Source organism: Staurois parvus, unplaced genomic scaffold (assembly GCF_062004578.1).
Source record: "Staurois parvus isolate SC_StPar_1 unplaced genomic scaffold, SC_StPar_1.0 ptg000604l, whole genome shotgun sequence".
Lineage (NCBI taxonomy): Eukaryota > Metazoa > Chordata > Amphibia > Anura > Ranidae > Staurois > Staurois parvus.
The window spans coordinates 81646-98946 of record NW_028318400.1 but is presented as its reverse complement, the minus strand read 5'-3'; the positions used below and the strand labels follow the sequence as shown (position 1 = coordinate 98946).

The 17301-nt window shown below is 40.7% G+C and overlaps 1 protein-coding gene across 2 annotated transcripts in view; it reads left to right on the top strand.

Moving 5' to 3' along the window:
• LOC149449760 (alpha-2-macroglobulin-like protein 1) overlaps positions 1-17301 on the top strand; it is a 128671-nt gene that overhangs the window by 78507 nt on the left and 32863 nt on the right. For both annotated transcript variants that reach the window (XM_089692746.1, XM_089692747.1), the window contains exons 18-22: positions 9366-9444; positions 9575-9671; positions 12747-12972; positions 14543-14669; positions 15443-15564. In XM_089692746.1, coding sequence (XP_089548872.1) covers positions 9366-9444; positions 9575-9671; positions 12747-12972; positions 14543-14669; positions 15443-15564 — 651 coding nt within the window. The remainder of the gene's footprint in view (positions 1-9365; positions 9445-9574; positions 9672-12746; positions 12973-14542; positions 14670-15442; positions 15565-17301) is intronic.

The following is a 17301-nucleotide window of genomic DNA, read 5'->3' as shown; positions in this document are numbered from 1 at the left end:
GAAGAAATAGTAGAAAAAATATTAATATTGAGATATATATATATATATATATATATATATATATATAAATATATATATATATAAACAATAAATATATAAAAATATATATAAAAAACAAAAACCACACAAAAAATAAAGAATATTTTAAGTATGAAACAAATAAAACTCATTCAAAAAATCAAGTTCAATCAATAAAGTGTTCATTTACTGAACCCTCCTTTGGATAACGAAAAATATGTGCATCTATCATCAATTCTCATGCAAAGAAATCCTCAATCATATATCTGCTCACCTCATGCAGTGTGACCTCACATTATACAATGTTACGGTCCAACTGCACTTTTGGTCTCATATGGACTCAGAAGCTCAGCTTGCTAAATGAAGACTCCAAAGTAAGCTCCCTCCTGATAAGTGTCTTTGTATCAGCTGTATTCCTCATTAAAAAGAACTCAACATAGTGCTTTATCCTTTTAAACTTCTATTCATCAATTAAAACATATAAAATATACTCATGTTCCGGAGGTGTATTTTGCACCAGGTATGATGAAGTTCCAGTGATGTACTGATTAAACACAAGATGGCAGTATCATCTCAGCAGCAGAGTCCTGTACAAGCTCAAAACAGACACCATCCCTAATATAATGCAAGGCAAAGCACGGGCCACTTAATGAATGCTATTGCCTGTTGTAGCGTGAGGTGAGCAGATATATGGTGGAGGATGTCTATGCACTGGAATTGATGACAGATGCACATATTTTTCAAAGGAGGGTTCGCTGAATGAACACTATGTTGATTGAACTTGATTTTTTTTAATGACTTTTATTTGATTCACATTTAAAATATTCTTTATTATTTTTTTGTGTGGTTCTTGTGTATATATATATATATATATATATAATTATTTTTTTTAAATTTCAATATTAATATTTTTTCTACTATTTCTTCTTCTAATATATATTTATTTCTTCGCTTTGTTTTTCGGTTATATAATGGTTTGTACCATTGTTTCATGTAGCACAGCATTTTTTCACTTCACAATATAATACCCAACTTTTTGGTAAAATATAAAAGATTAGGTTGCATCCTGTAAATAGATATCAAACATGTCAAGATTTAAAATTGTGCACACCTGAGAAATGGCAACAAATCAGGATACCTCATGGTGTGACGGATCTTGCTCTGACCTTTATAGAGATACCTCACATGTGTGGTGTAATCACCAATTACATATGCATGCCAGATCTATGTGCATGCTTGCACCTGAGTGTATGCACTGGGCGGACAAGGGTGCTTTTAATTGTTTTTTTTATTTCTACTTATTTTTTTTCAATTATTTTACACTTTTTGAATTTTTTTTCTTTAAACTTTGTTGCTCTCAGAGGAGGCATACAAGACCCCTTATGACAGCTTTGGGTAGGTGACAGGTACTCTCTATAAAAACATCAGGGGTTTATTAGACCCTTGATGTCTCCCCTGCCCTCCAAAGCAACTAAGCAAGCACAGATCTTGTTTGGTTAGATGTATACTTAGCAGTAACAGCCAGAAAATTACAGCTTTGAATTTGGAAGTGACAAAATCCTTGTTGCTTCCAGGAGAATTTGTCACAGAGGAGACCAGGGAACAGATGTTTCTCCATCTCCTCTGTGGGCAACCATCCCAAATGCTTACTGTGGTCCCAGGCTCCCCAGGGAAACGAGGAGCCCAGGAACCATGGTGGACAGTGAAAGGTGGGGGGGGTCCTTATGACCTGAGAGCTGATTGCCATTTAAGAAAAACAGTACCAGGATCATGGCCATAGCTGCATCCATGATCCTGTGTGTTTTTTGTTTTGGCAGGCACCATTCATCATGATTGTCATGGATCTGCATCACTGGACAACATGATTGACAATGGGTTTAGGAACAGAAAAAAGAGAGAAAAGCGCCTCTAAGTGTAGACACTCTGTAAAATGTATTATTCAAAGGTAGGCAACACACATGTAATACAAGTTACAGGCACATCTAGATAACATCACCGGTGGGAGGTCACCGCTTGTAGTAAAAATACCCCCCCCCCCGGGCACACAGCAGGATGACCTTTGGGGGTAAGCAGCTTCCCTTAGACTGTGATCTCCTTCCAAGGAAAAAGTCCTGGAAGCTCTGTGTTTCAGAGTATTTATACAGGCTACCAGCAGCCATCTGTGCCTCTCTCCCAGGGATTGGCCAGGGCTGTATAAATAGCATGCTGCCCATTTTCTCCAGAAAACTGAGAGAACAATCAAACCTGCAGCAAGTGAAACACTGAAATGACTAGAATAATTGACACAGACAGGCCTCCCACTCCAGACACCATCTTAGAGGCCCTGTCTTCCAGTCCGGATCCTTTCCTGCTGCCGCTCTCTGATGACTCGCTCCCTCACTTTGAGGAGGGTGAGTACTCAGAGGAACCTCCACCATTACAGTCAGCAGCCCTCCGTGATGCAGAGTTGCTGCTCCACTTCAGTGAAATATGCTAATCTGCTGTCTGACCCCTTTCCAATCCTCCATGGCACTAAACAGGGCTGCCCCCTTTCCCCCATCTTATTTGTTTTAGCTCTCGAACCTCTGTCGATCGCTCTACACTCCACACTACATTGTAATGTTTCGGGAATCCCTCACGCGAGCTATCAATATAAAGTGAATTTATTTGCGGATTACACACTTTAACGAATCCCTTAACATCTCTTCCAAACCTGCAATGCTTAGTTTGCTGCTTTTCTGCTATTTCCGGTCTGCAGATCAATCCCCATAACACAACGGCACATAATGTTTCTCTGCCCCCCTCCTCTATTGCCCATCATCAACAGTTTTTCCCCTACTGCTGGGCGACCTCTTCTATTGATTACTTAGGAGTCAAATAACCGCGTCCTTTTCCACTCTTTTCTCCTCTAATTACTAACCTCTCCTACCAACTGTCACTTCCCTGTTACACTCATGGCATTTTCCCTCACTATCGTGGATTGGTCGTATACATGCCATAAAAATGACTATACTTCCTAAGATTCTATATTTTTCTACACCTTTTGAAGAACAAGATTCTTTCCTTCGTCTGGGCCTTTAAACGGCCGAGAGTCTCACGCTCCACTCTGTTCACCCATAGGCTCAAAGAGGGGATGGGTGTTCCAAATATCTCCAAATATTATCAGGCTGTACAGGTTGCTCTGCTTACTTTTCTACATGCGGCGTCAAACGTTCTGCTTTGGACACACCTAGAACTTCCTAATTGTGCTCTGATTCAGGTCATGACATTGTTGTAGCTCACGAACAAACTTCATCCCGCCACATTAAGCCCTATCATGCTACACAATTTGAAAGTATGGGACTCGGTACAGTACTCTGGTCACCTTGTGTCACCACAGTTACCCTTACTGCCGTTGCTCAACAATCCCCTTTTCCCACCAGGCCTTGAACAACCGGCCTCCTTTAAATGGTGGGTTGAACACGGTTTTACTCAGGTCCGACATTTTCTTTCGGTGGTATTTGATCGCCTGTGCATTTTGTATTTTTTGCGCTATAAAAAAAAAAGACTGACAATTTTGAGAAAAAAACAATATTTTTGACTTTTTGCTATTGAACATGTGCAGTAAAAAGATTTAAAAAATAAAAATTTCATCATAAATTTAGGCCAAAATGTACTCTGGTACAAGTCTTTGCTAAACAAAATCTCAATATGTGTAAATGAATTGGTTTACGTGAAAGTTATAGTTTACAAATGGCAAAATATACACTGGGATATTTTACTAGTAATGGCGGTGATCAGCATCTTATAGCAGGACTGTGGTGGACATTCTGACATGGGGGGAAACTGACTTGGTGTCACTGACATTCCCTGTGACACCAATACAGTGATCAGTGCTGAAAAAAAGCACTAACACTGTACTAATGGCACTGGGCAGGAAGGAGTTAACATGAAGGGCAATCAAAGGGTTAACTATGTGCAGGGAATGTTTTACTATGGGGCGGTGTCTGTGTGCTTCACAGCCATCCAAAGCAGTGTGCCCAAGTTGACAGGGAAACAAAAACAGTTCTCCTCCCTGTTGGAGATCCTTAGTAATCACTGGGCGCCGGCGAGTAGTCAAATGGGCAGGATGCACTCATTCCCCCTACCCGGAAATGCAAAATCACATATATATGTGATTTTGCTCACCTGTGCCGCCCTGTAGCAGTATTAGTGCTATAGGGCGGTCGGGAAGCGGTTAAGGAATAGGTTTAAAGGGTGGATAGAAGCACTCGTAGGAAAGGGTTACTTGTAGAAGCAACTGGCAACAGTGACAAGTGTTGCTTGATGAATATGAGCCAATTGCAGGAGAAGCAGTGATGTGGCTTGGCCTGCAGAGGGCAGACACTGCAGCAGGCTCTGATGACTGGATTATGTTGAAGACGTGACAGAGTAGTTCCCCAGACTTACTAGCGATGTCAGCGGTCAGCTATTCCTCCCTTTTCTCCACTTTCACACTCTGCAGCCTGGTCTGGTCCTCCGCTGCTCTGAACAGTCTTCTCCTCACACCCACCTTCCAACTCTTTAAGCTCATTTCCTGTCCCCGGGTTCCCGGGCTTCTGTATATACAGTATATGCCTCTGCCCACATGTCAGCTCCTCTGGGAAATGAAGTTCTTTAATCTGCTGTCTTCCAATAAAGTCCTGTGGTTCAGCCTACAAAGTCCATAAAGCTTTTCACCAGAGTGTGTGTGCCACTGAGTTGCAGGACACTGCCATCTTGTGTCTCTTTTAACATCATGCAATCTGAATGATAGCAGGGTGTTACACAGATACCTATTATGTCACGCTTTAACATTGCATACGCCTGTGGAACACTGCCGAACCACAGTTCCTAAAAATCTCCATAAGTGATACATTAAAAACTTTCACCGGTTATCAGTTTAGAGTTATACAGGAGGTCTACCCCAAGAATTATTGCTCTTGCTATGGCGTTCGTGGTGAAACCTCACATGTGTGGTGCGATCACTGTTTATATATGTGTGGGGGACCTACGTGCGCGTTTGCATTTGGCCATGAGCACGAGGGGACGGCAAAGCTTTAAAATGTTTTTAATATTTTAATATTGATTTTATAAAAAAAAAATGTAAAAAAATTTTTTATCAACTTTATTGCTATCACAGTATCCCTTGTGATGTGACAGATCCTCTCCTTGGAGAGATCTGGGGCCTATTAGACCCCAAATCTCCCCTCCGGCCTCCAAAGCAGATTGCTTTGATCAGATGCTTTCACAAGCCAGTAATGGTTCTCTTTAGATGTTTGTGTTCCAGGAACGGAGCTGGTGTGGACCTTAGCTTTGTAGTTTGTCCATAGGTTGCTTGATTACATTCTATCAGACCTGCTCCAGGAACAGTAATCAAGTAACTGATAAAGGCCAAAGCCTGCACCATCCAGTGGCCATCAGGGAGGACTTTGCTCATCTAAAAAGTAGCCAGGAATGTGCTCTTTCACTCAGTCTCATCAGTCAACATCAATCACAAAAGTGGTTGTCAATTTATAGTGATTATAGGGGGCCTCAAGTGCAGCCCTCAGCATGTCCAGAGCACTGCACAATAGTTTAGCTTTCAAAATTTGTCTTTTAGATCATTACATTACCAGTAGAAAACTATCTGTTTGTGTATATCTTTAATGTATCATTAAGATGAGATCAAGTTGGGTTTGTACAGACAAAAAAAAACAGCACAACGGCAACATTTTCATATGTTTGCAATAATTAACATTCTCAATGGCTAAGTATTCACCTACCCAAGTGTTTCATGTTTAGCAGTTAGCACAAATGTAATTCATATTCAGCACCTGCATAATCAATCACCGTCAGAGCTCCCCTTTCTGTTATAGCACCCCCAAGCAGTAATCAGTCATCCTGCATCAAAATCCCCTTCACCCACAAATCACAGCCTCCGTTTAATAGCTTTTCCTTACAATCATAGCACTTCCCTTGCCAATTAGTTTCATCTGACTGTGCTCTTCATCACACAGTTCCCCCATCAGTGACTGACCCCTGTAGTGCCCCCTATCAGCTATAAATTCACCCATTGTACCTCCATATCAGCTACAAATCACCCCAGTGTTCCCCCAAGCCAACTACAAACCTCCCCAGTGTACCCCAAATCAGCTTCAAACCCACCAGTGTACCCTTACACCAGTTACAGCTCTCCCTAGTGTACCCTCATACCAGCCAGGAATTATCAGTATGAACTGTTTTATCTACATCAACTAAAAGGAACATAATGAACTAAAAGAAAGTATATACAAAAGCAATATATACAGTATATAGTGTGTATGTGTGTACAAAAAAAAAAAAATATATATATATATATATATATATATATATATATACACACACACACATTATATTGCCAAAAGTATTAGGATACCCCTCCAAGTCATTGGATTCAGGTGTTCCAATCACCTCCATGGCCACAGGTGTATAAAATGAAGCACCTAGGCATGCAGACTGCTTCTACAAATGTAGCGATACCCCCGTAGGGGCTGCTTAAGTTTGTTCACTCCGCCACTCTGCCTCTCAACCCCAAGAACTGTCTCAGCCCCAACTGACACACCTGGCAATAGTGTAAGTGCAAGGACCAATGAAAAGCACACACTTTGTAATAAAACACAGAGATCAACTTTACTGTAAGACCTCTATGGGAAGTAATAAACATTAACAGGTATATGTTAGGTGAATCAAGAGAACAGCAAATACTGTGACCGAAAGCAATATAACTCACTTTTATACTCAGGCTGCTTTCAGGGGATTCCAACCATGAATTAACCCCAAGAGCAGAGGCAAACACTTAAATGGCAACCTCAAAGTGGATTTAACTCCTCTACATAAATTCGGCTCTATGATGTCCAAGCAGAAGGAGAGCAGAAGAATGACTCTCTGTTGTGTCAGACTTCTCCCTTCTAACCCCCCGACACCACAAGCCCAATAGAAAAACATTGTACCCAAATGATGCTTAATAGCTACTTTCCAAGGTAAAGCTATTCCCCCACACACCATGCAATATAGAGGCCTGACTACGCATGCACGTGCACGTATGGCACCAGTAACTTCAGTCTGTTGGTAACAGAATGAATCTTGGGATCTTCAGCTAGCTACTTTCATTGGTTCACTTAAACTCCTTAAACACTTAAAGTGTAATTGTAATCCTGTGGCAGTATTTGTATAGCAAAGCGAATACTGTGTCTGTTCAGCAGGGCCATCTACACAACCCAGTGCCTGATGAATATGAGCAAGGTATGATGCAGTATGTGTGCAGTGTTCCTGTCATCTGACAGTGGGCAAAACCCCTCTCACCAGATCCTGTGACTAAGGCCCAAACGATCGTCCTGGAAATGACGATGAGAACTTCACACTGTCAGGATGGACACTGTACTGTAAGCCATTTCTCTCAGTTTGGATGTTCGCTTGGCTGATGCAGATCACCAAGCATGCAGTGCACTGCCCATAAGCACTTCTTTGCCTGGTCCAATCTCTCTCCTGCCACATGCAATCTCCTCTCCTCAGGAGAGACCCCAAGATGGATCCCTTCACTCTGCTCTCTCCAAGCATGATGGCTTTCGTAGTTCTTTTGTAATTCTATCTCCATATCAGCCTATAAGGCCGTTTCTGTTCAAGACTCCATCATCCACAATGCTTTGCAGCTACACTTCCTACTTGAAAGAGTCCTTGTCATTGACTCCTTTAATGGCTCTTATAATTATATAATAATTGGCTCTCTCTCTCTATTACAGTCTGAGAGGGGAAGGGGGGCTGAGATCCCTCACTGCTTTGTCTGTGTCAGGGCAAGTATCAGGTTACACAGGAGAGGCCAGTCAGCAGATCACAGCCATCAGACAGGATTAATCTCTCCTGCTACACAAACATTTGTGAAAGAATGGGTCGCTCTCAGGAGCTCAGTGAATTCAAGCGTGGTACCGTGATAGGTTGTCACCTGTGCAATAAGTCCATCCATGAAATTTCCTTGCTACTAAATATTCCACGGTCAACTGTTAGTGGTATTATAACAAAGTGGAAGCAACTGGGAACAACAGTAACTTAGCCACAAAGTGGTAGGCCACGTAAAATGACAGACCGGGGTCACCGCATGCTGAAGTGCACAGTGCACAGAAGATGCCAACTGTCAATAGCTAAAGACCTCCAAACTTCATGTGGCCTTCAGATTAGCACAACAACAATGCATAGAGAGCTTCATGGAATTGGTTTCTGTGGCTGAGCAGCTGCATCCAAGCCTTACATCACCAAGTGCAATGCAAAGCGTCAGATGCCGTGCTGTAAAACATGCCATCACTGGACTCTAGAGCAGTGGAGACGTGTTCTCTGGAGTGACCAATCACGCTTCTCTGTCTAACAATCTGATGGACGTTTCTGGGTTTGACAGTTGCCAGGAGAACAGTACTATCCTGACTGCATTGTGCCAAGTGTAAAGTTTGGTGGAAGGGGGCTTATGGTGTGGGGTTGTTCTTCAGGGGTTGGGCCTGGCCCCTTAGTTCCAGTGAAGGGAACTTTTAAGGTTACCAAGATATTTTGGACAATTTCATGCTCCAAATTTTGTGGGAACAGTTTGGGGATGGCACCTTCCTGTTCGAAAAAGACAGCCCACCAATGCACAAAGCAATGTCCATGGATGGAGCGAGTTTGGGGTGGAGGAACTTGACTGGCCTGCACAGAGTCTTGACCTCAACCTGATAGAACACCTTTGGGAAGAATTCGAAAGGAGACGGCGAGCCAGGCCTTCTTGTCCGACATCAGTGCCTGACCTCACAAATTCATTTCTGGAAGAATGTTAAACATTCCCATAGACACACTCCTAGTGGACAGCCTTCCCAGAATAATTGAAGCTGTTATAGCTGCAAAAGGTTGGCCAACTCAATATTGAACTATATGGACTAACACTTGGATGCTATTAAAGTTCATGTGCGTGTAAAGGCATCCCAATACTTTTGGCAATATATATATATATATACTGTATATATATATTTATATATACACACATACATATATATTTATATATACACACATACACATTACTTTTGGTCCCTTAACAAGTGGGAAGCACATATGCAAACTGTTGTAATTCCTACACCGTTCATCTGATTTGGATGTAAATACCCTCAAATTAAAGCTGACAGTCTGCAGTTAAAGCACATCTTGTTTGTTTCATTTCAAATCCACTGTGGTGGTGTATAGAGCCAAACATGTTAGAATTGTGTTGATGTCCCAATATTTATGGACCTGACTGTGTATATATATATATATATATATATATATATATATATATATATATATATATAGTAACTAATCACCTTTAATTTCTAACAAATATTTTATGTTCTTCTTTTCAGAAAATGAAGCTAAAAATGATGACAAATATTGAAATTAAGAAGCCATTTAAATGTGTTGAAGTTGATTTCGCCTATGGTGGTAAGAAGATTTTCCCTGGACAAATTGCTTTATCATAACAGCATTATTGTTATTATCAATATCAGAAACAAGACTCAATATCATAAATATCCATGCAACATCTGCCTTTCTATTGTTCTATAAACACCAGGACATGACAGTCATATAAGGCCTAGCATTCCTAGCAAAACAGAGAGGACCCGAACATATTTCCCAGAAACATGGATATGGGGAATGATAACTGTGGGGTAAGCAGATGTCAAAATTGTAAAAATATTTATCACTCTCCATTTAAAAAAATGAAATTTAACTTTGCTGGTCCATAATAAAATTGTGCTCCAGTTGGGTCAGGTTCTTAATTCAGTTTCAAGCAGTGAACTTTAGACCATCAATATGATTTTTTTTTAACAAATTCAGCAAAGAGAAAATAAAAGGATTACATTATTTTTAAACTAACTATTCATGTCAGCTGAAACATGTTAAAGTCATTTCAAAAGTATTTTTTAACATTGGAAATCTATAGCTTTCATCTAAATAATACTTGGATCATCCTTGTTCAGGCACTTCCTGTTATAGGGTAACAAAGTTCTGTCCCTGTCTCCCAATTGTACTTTGTGTTTTCATCCTGTCACATACCAAAAGATCCTATATGCAATGCAATCAGAGCAAAAATCCAGTGTATATATGGGTTTTATCATTAGAAACCTGTTTAGATGCCATGCTATATAAAATTGTATGTGCTTCCTAACCATGACCACAGCAGGCATATATGAGTATCTGCACTGTAATACAGCCACCCCTGCATCTAATATGCCTTTCTTACTTTAACTGTGTTTTGTAACAGTTTTCTTAATTACACCACTTCACACTTCCTGTGATTTGGTTTCTACAAGATTTGCATGCAAAATCCCTAAATCCCAGATAGACCCAAAAAGTCACATTTTTATTATAAGCATCATACCCAGGGCCATGGGCAAGGGGGTACCACCAGTCCTGCTGTACGGGGCCCAGGCCACCAGGGGGTCAGCTGGGTGAGTTGGATGTGGTCAAGGAGGGTGATCGGCATGGCAAGGGGGGGGGATTACTGGAACCAATCCCCTGTGTGTGTCTCTGCAGAAGAGAGCTGAAATCTGGCTTTTTCTCCTCTCCCTCCCACTGGCTTTCAGCTTCTGCAAAGAGAGAGCCATACAAGGGATCGGTTCCAGTAATTGCCCAACCCCCTGCCACACCCATCACCCTCCCTTTACACCATATGTTTACCCCTGCTCCCCAGGCACACCTGTGTTCTCCCACCCCTGCAGAGCTTCCCTCCTTTCCTTTCTATGGGCAGCTGAAGGCGCACAATAGGATCCTTCAGGATGGAAAGTGGGGGGAGGATCCAGTAAATTTCTTTTCAGAATGAACACAATGAGTGATTGGTGCCAATCAATTACTGTGTTCATTCACAACTGAAGCATAGTAAACTGTTTTTTTTAGGGGAGGGCTGTCAGGTTAGCTGCATGGGGCCCTGTGGTTTGTAACAGCAGCCCTGACCATACCACTTAGCTGCTGTACCCATAGCAAACCACTCTTATTAGTAAATTAACCACAGATACACTATAGCCTGTACAGTTCTGTCTGTGCAGCACATAGTGTAAGAAAGTAGCGAAAATACAATTGTCTTGTGAGTGCACAATTATTGTTCCGACTAACATCATATCTTTTACTATTTCTAGTCTATTCACTTTTTTACATAGACACTATGGGGGGGGGGATTTACTAAAACTGGTGTACCCAGAATGTGGTGCAGCTGTGCATAGTAACCAATCAGCTTCTAGGGTTTATTAATTGAACAAATCAAATCAAAATAAATCTGCGCTGGGTCAAAGACAATCCAATGAGTTTACAAGCAGCCGCTATGCAATTGTTAAACCAATTAAACCATTAAAATAATAAAAAAGCAGAAACAAATAAATCACAAACAGAAAATTATACATGAAATTCCATAGCAGTCCATGTAGTTTATTAACTAAAGGCAAATAGACTGTGCACTTTGCAAAGTGCAGGTTCTCCAGAGCTTAGCAAATGAGGGGAAGCTCTACTGACTTCCACAATCTGATTACATGCAAGCAAAAATGCTGTTTTTTTTTTTTTTCCTTGCATATAATTGGGTAGTCTTTGCAAAGTGAAGCTTTACCTCATTTACTAAGTTCTGGAGCAACAACACTTTGAAAAGTGCACAGTCTGTTTGCCTTTAGTAAATCAACTCCCATGTGTAGATAAATAATCAACATAAACTATTTAATCCCAGGTGAATGTGCAAATGTAATCACTTAACAAAAAGAACTTGTGTAGATAGAAACACAGCTCATCCATAGTGCACCTTTAGACTTGAAAGAACTCCATCACCGTGTATCACCAACAACAGACGTCTCTTAGCAGATTTGGTGCACCATAAAGTTATAAAAGTCAAATTCGCTTAAGTGGTTTGCTTTTTCAATGGCTCCAAGCATAGGATCAAACACTGCACCTCCGCTTGCTGAGATAGGCACAAGAGAAAAAACATATACTTCCATAGTGTAGTATTTTTAAAATGAATGCCTTTTATTTGATCCAGAAGAATTATCATGGTTAAAATCATGCAGATTTGTTGCAAATATACAGCATTTAGAGCAAACAAAATACCAGGCTGATAGCTTATGAAAAAACATTGGCTCCTAGCAGCACTCGTACATGATGACGTCATCTACAAGCCATGCCCTACATGTTTAGGCAGAAACAACGTCTTCGAGGGACAGTCTCCCATAGACATTGTTCTACTTTAAGATACTTCCTATAAAGTGAGAGAATCCCTGATTATCACCTGAGTCACTAGTGTTTCCAATTAAATATTTCCCTCTATTCCTATTCTGGTGACAACCCAAAATTGTTTCCTTCACTTTCATTTTTGGTAATAATGGTAAACAGGAAAAAGCAGGAGGGTGAATTTCACTAACAGTGGCACAGACAGTAATAGAATCGTGACAGCTGTTCTGATCCATTTCCACTCCATCCAAAGTTAGTTATACTTTAAGTTCCAGTCTCCCACTATACTCTGTGGTTCCTTCTACTGGACTCTGTGTCTCTAATGTGTATGGTTTCCTGTACAGCTATGCCAATAATGAGTACGATCTTTTGCTTTTGCACCACCGTGAGCCCAAAACATATACCAAAAGGTTTCATAGCATAGTCTTGTTTATTTCATATATCCCATTCTGTATATTAGTATATATATATATATATATATGTGTATGTATGTAAATAGCTCTGTCTGGTAAAATAGCCTGTTTCTGATGTATTTTTAGGGACAGTGGTAATGCAGAATTTCTTCACCGTGCACCAGACACCATCACAGACTGGAATGCCGGGGCTCTTTGTATGGGCCCCAGTGGATTTGGCCTGTCTGCTCCAGCATCTCTTAGGGTTTTCCAGCCATTCTTTGTGGATCTCACCCTCCCATACTCTGTAGTGAGAGGAGAAACTTTTATCCTTAAAGCCACCGTGTTCAACTATTTGAAGCAATGTATAAAGGTAACTGCAATGTTTACAATATTGTTGAGGTATGGCACTAGGGAGCATAATTATCCTGCTTGGTATAATTAAATGTGAATGATATTAGTTCATTAAATAAGTCAGGTGAAAATAGGAAAATAAGATATATGAATGACAGAACCAGAAGTGAATTCCTATAGTCACATAAACTATATACATGCACATGAATTTTAATGGCATCCTTGTCTTAGTCCGTAGGGTTCAATATTGAGTTGTCCCACCCTTTGCAGCTATAACAGCTTCAACTCTTCTGGGAAGGCTGTCCAAAAGTTTTGGAGTGTGTCTATGGGAATGTTTGACCATTTGTGAGGTCAGGCACTGATGTCGGATGAGAAGGCCTGGCTCTCAGTCTCCACTCTAATTCATCACAAAGGTGTTCTACTGGGTTGAGGTCAGGACTCAGGCAAGTCAAGTTCTTCCACCCCAAACTCATTCATCCATGTCTTTATAGACCTTGCTTTGTGCACTGATGTGCAGTCAGGAAGGGGCCATCCCCAAACTGTTCCCACAAAGTTGGGAGCATGAAACTGTCCAAAATGTCTTGGTATGCTGCCACCTTAAGAGTTCCGTTCACTGGAACTAAGGTGCCAAGCCCAACCCCTGAAAAACAACCCCACATCATAAGCCCCTCCTCCACCCAACTTTACACTTGGCACAATGCAGTCAGGCAAGTACCTTTCTCCTGGCAACCGCCAAACCCAGACACGTCCTTCGGATTGCTAGACAGAGAAGTGTGATTCGTCACTTCAGAGAACACATCTCCGCTGCTCTAGAATCCAGTGGCGGCGTGCTTTACATCACTTCTTCCAAAGCTTTGCATTGCACTTGGTGATGTAAGGCTTGGATGCAGCTACTCGGCCATGGAAACCCATTCTATGAAGCTCTCTATGCACTGTTGTTGTGCTAATCTGAAGGCCATACAGAGTTGGAGGTGTTTAGCTATTGACTGCAGACAATTGGTGACTTCTGCGCACTGTGCGCTTCAGAATGTGCTGACCCTGCTCTGTCATTTTATGTGGCCTACCACTTTGTGGCTGAGTTGCTGTTGTTCCAAGTCACTTCCACTTTTTATAATACCCCTGTCAGTTGACTGTAGAATATTTAGTAGCAAGAAATTTTAAGGGATGGACTTATCTCACAGTTGGCAATCTATCACGGCACCACGCTTGAATTCACTGAGGTCCTGAGAGTGACCCATTCTTTCACAAATGTTTGTAGAAGCAGTCTGCATGCCTAGGTGCTTGATTTTATACACCTGTGGCCATGGAGTGATTGGAATACCCGAATCCAATGATTTGGAGGGGTGCCCCAATGCTTTTCACAATATAGTGTATCTCTATTACTATTTATCGTAAGGGAGTATACAGAACACATATGGGTAGTCTAGTTCACAGTGTACTTGCAAAGAAAGTGGCTTTTTTTTTAATTTTTGTATTTTGTATCACTGGAAGAATTTGCTTTGTGATGGAGATTAGAGGTGTTGGAAGAGGGGTTCCTGGTTTTGATAAAAATGCATTCTTAACCCATGGCTCATTTTTTACTTTGACAGATACAAACCACCCTTCTACCTTCTCAAGAATTACAGCAGAGGACACGTGTAGACAGTCCATATACCAGCTGTCTTTGTGCAGAGGAGAGTAAAACCTTCAAATGGAACATGAAAGCCACAAAACTGGGTGATCCATCAGTCTGTCTTCATTCAAGCCAACCAGCAAATGTTTCTTATATGTCAAATGTATTTCCTTCCATAGATACATTAAAAAGTGGTGGCTATCAATGATGAAGATGCATAGGGCTGAAAAGCAAAAGAAAAATTAGTTTGTGGATTTTTTTTTTAATTCAGTCATAATACAGGAACCACATCTCCTACAGCAGGGGTGTCAAACTGGTGGCCCTCCAGCTGTTGCAAAACTACAAGTTCCATCATGCCTCTACCTTTGGGAGTCATGCTTGTAACTGCCAGTCTTGCAATGCCTCATAGAACTTGTAGTTTGGCAACAGCTGGAAGACCACTAGTTTGACACTCCTAACCTACAGAGTACACAGAACCATTATTATTTATTTTTACCACTGCAGGTATTGTAATTTATAATTTCTGCAGCAGTCCTATGCTCATATATCTGCATACGGACCATTTTTGGCTGAAAAGTACTTAGTTGACATGTATTTTTGGGTCATGAAAAGTAATCCGAGAGAATGGAGACTATACAGAGTGCCAATGGCTTTCAACCATGACAGTATTACATGTTTTCCCAAATGTCATCTGTCCTGACCAAAACTCATTTACTGGCTACACTCTACTACCTTCAATGCAAAGTAGTTATCTCATAGATGACCAGGGCTTTCTTTAAAAGAGGATATGATCTGTTCTTTATTTATGTAAACTCATCATGCTAATTATTATAGTTATTATCACCCATTAATTTTCAAACTCTTTCTTTCAAATCAGGATTGGTAAATGTCACAGTGAGGACAGAAGCTATAAACTCATTTGAATTGTGTCAAAATGAGATTCCGGTTGTTCCCAGCCAAGGCAGTTCTGATACGATTATTAAGCCATTACTCATACAGGTCAGTTTCCTGATCATTCCTTTATACTGTGTATCCTATTCAGGTACTAGAGATTTCAAATCAGAATTGTAAGCTCAGCAAAACAAAGATGGAACATGTCACAAAATCACAAAATCCCATTAATGCTAACACAATCATGTACCAGATTCACTATAGTAGGAAATGATATATGAAAAATGTGTTTAAGAAAACTTTCATTGCAACCAATCTGTTTACAGCTATCATTTTTGCCATCCATGTCTTAAACTAAAACATAGATTCTGGTTGCCATGCAACATTAACATGTTCTTGCAAAGGTTTATATCCCAGCCTCTAGGTTGGAGGGTCAAGTGATACAAAAGGCAATTACTGTGGGAGATGAGCTGATGAAAGTAAAGACACAGTGTATTAGTAAGCAGCGGGGTAAGCTTCTTTAAAGAGAAGGGTTTCTGTCTAAAGGACGTCTAAAGATGGATAGATTAGGAGATAGTTGGACAGATTTGGGTAGGGAGTATGTATGATCACTATTGTCGTATGGCGTGGCACTTACAGCATATGGAGAAGTGTTGATTACACAAGCGAGTTCCTACTCAGCTTGGATAAGGGCACGAACCCCAATCATTGGATGTGCATGTGATCACTGAGACACTGTTTTTTGTGAACACTTGGATGCACTTTTATTTGTGTTTAAGGATAATGCACTATGTTTAGTTTATTTATTTTGAGGTAATAAGAGTAGAAGAAGACGCATTGCTCGGAGGAGTAGTGGAGATCAAAGGATCACTAAGAACTGGTGGACTTAAAGAAGACTCCATTAGGATATACGGAGAACTTGGAAAGGACTTTTTAATTTTATTTTCACTTGGTTGAACATTGGGTATTTTTAGAGTGACCGACATTGCCTTATCTATAATGACTTTCCTGAGCCCTGTCTCTGCAAATAACTGATAATGACTGAGGGAGCTTGAAAAGGGTTTAGCTAGGACTAAACTAACTAGCACTGAACATTAGTGGTGGACAGAGGGAGAAACCAATTTCACATTTGTAAACAAGTTGCAAAGTCCTAAAACCACCACCAAATGGTGAAAAATTATAACCTAATGCAGTTCACTAGAGCACAGAAATATACATGAAAGTGGTGCAGAATACACCCTGCCTAAAATTGTAAGGTTATAAGGTTGTAACCCAATATAAGTCCATAAAGGATGACCTAGATGTCCTAGGACATAAAAAGAACAAGAGAGGGAGAGCAAGCAAAAACAAGTATAAACACAAGTCCAAAGACATCAGGTGAAAACTGGGATGATCTTGGCAATGCAGTCTTGATAACTGAAACAGTCCTTGAAGCATCATGTCGCTCCTGCATGAGAGGCAAAGCATGTGTAAACACTTTGAGGTTGAAATGGAGAAGTCTCTCTTGTTTATCTTAAGGAATTCTGGGTGACTCTATCCACAGGAAGCTCGGCTCTCAACTTGTGAAGTGGAAGATGCTCCTGTTTGAAGCCTCGAGTGGATGGCTTGGATGAATATCCTTGGCTACTGAATGCTAGCAAGACTCTTGGTGCATTCTTTCAGCTGGCTACTTGGGTCTTGGTAGATAGATATGCATTGCATTGGATGATGGAAGGCAGCACAGTGTTTGCCTCATTCACTAAGCTAAAGGGAAATTCCTTTGCACAGCCTTTTTGCTTTTAGTAAATCAACCCCAACTTGTTGTCTTTCAATGCTACTATCTGTTGATGAGATATGAAAGTGAAT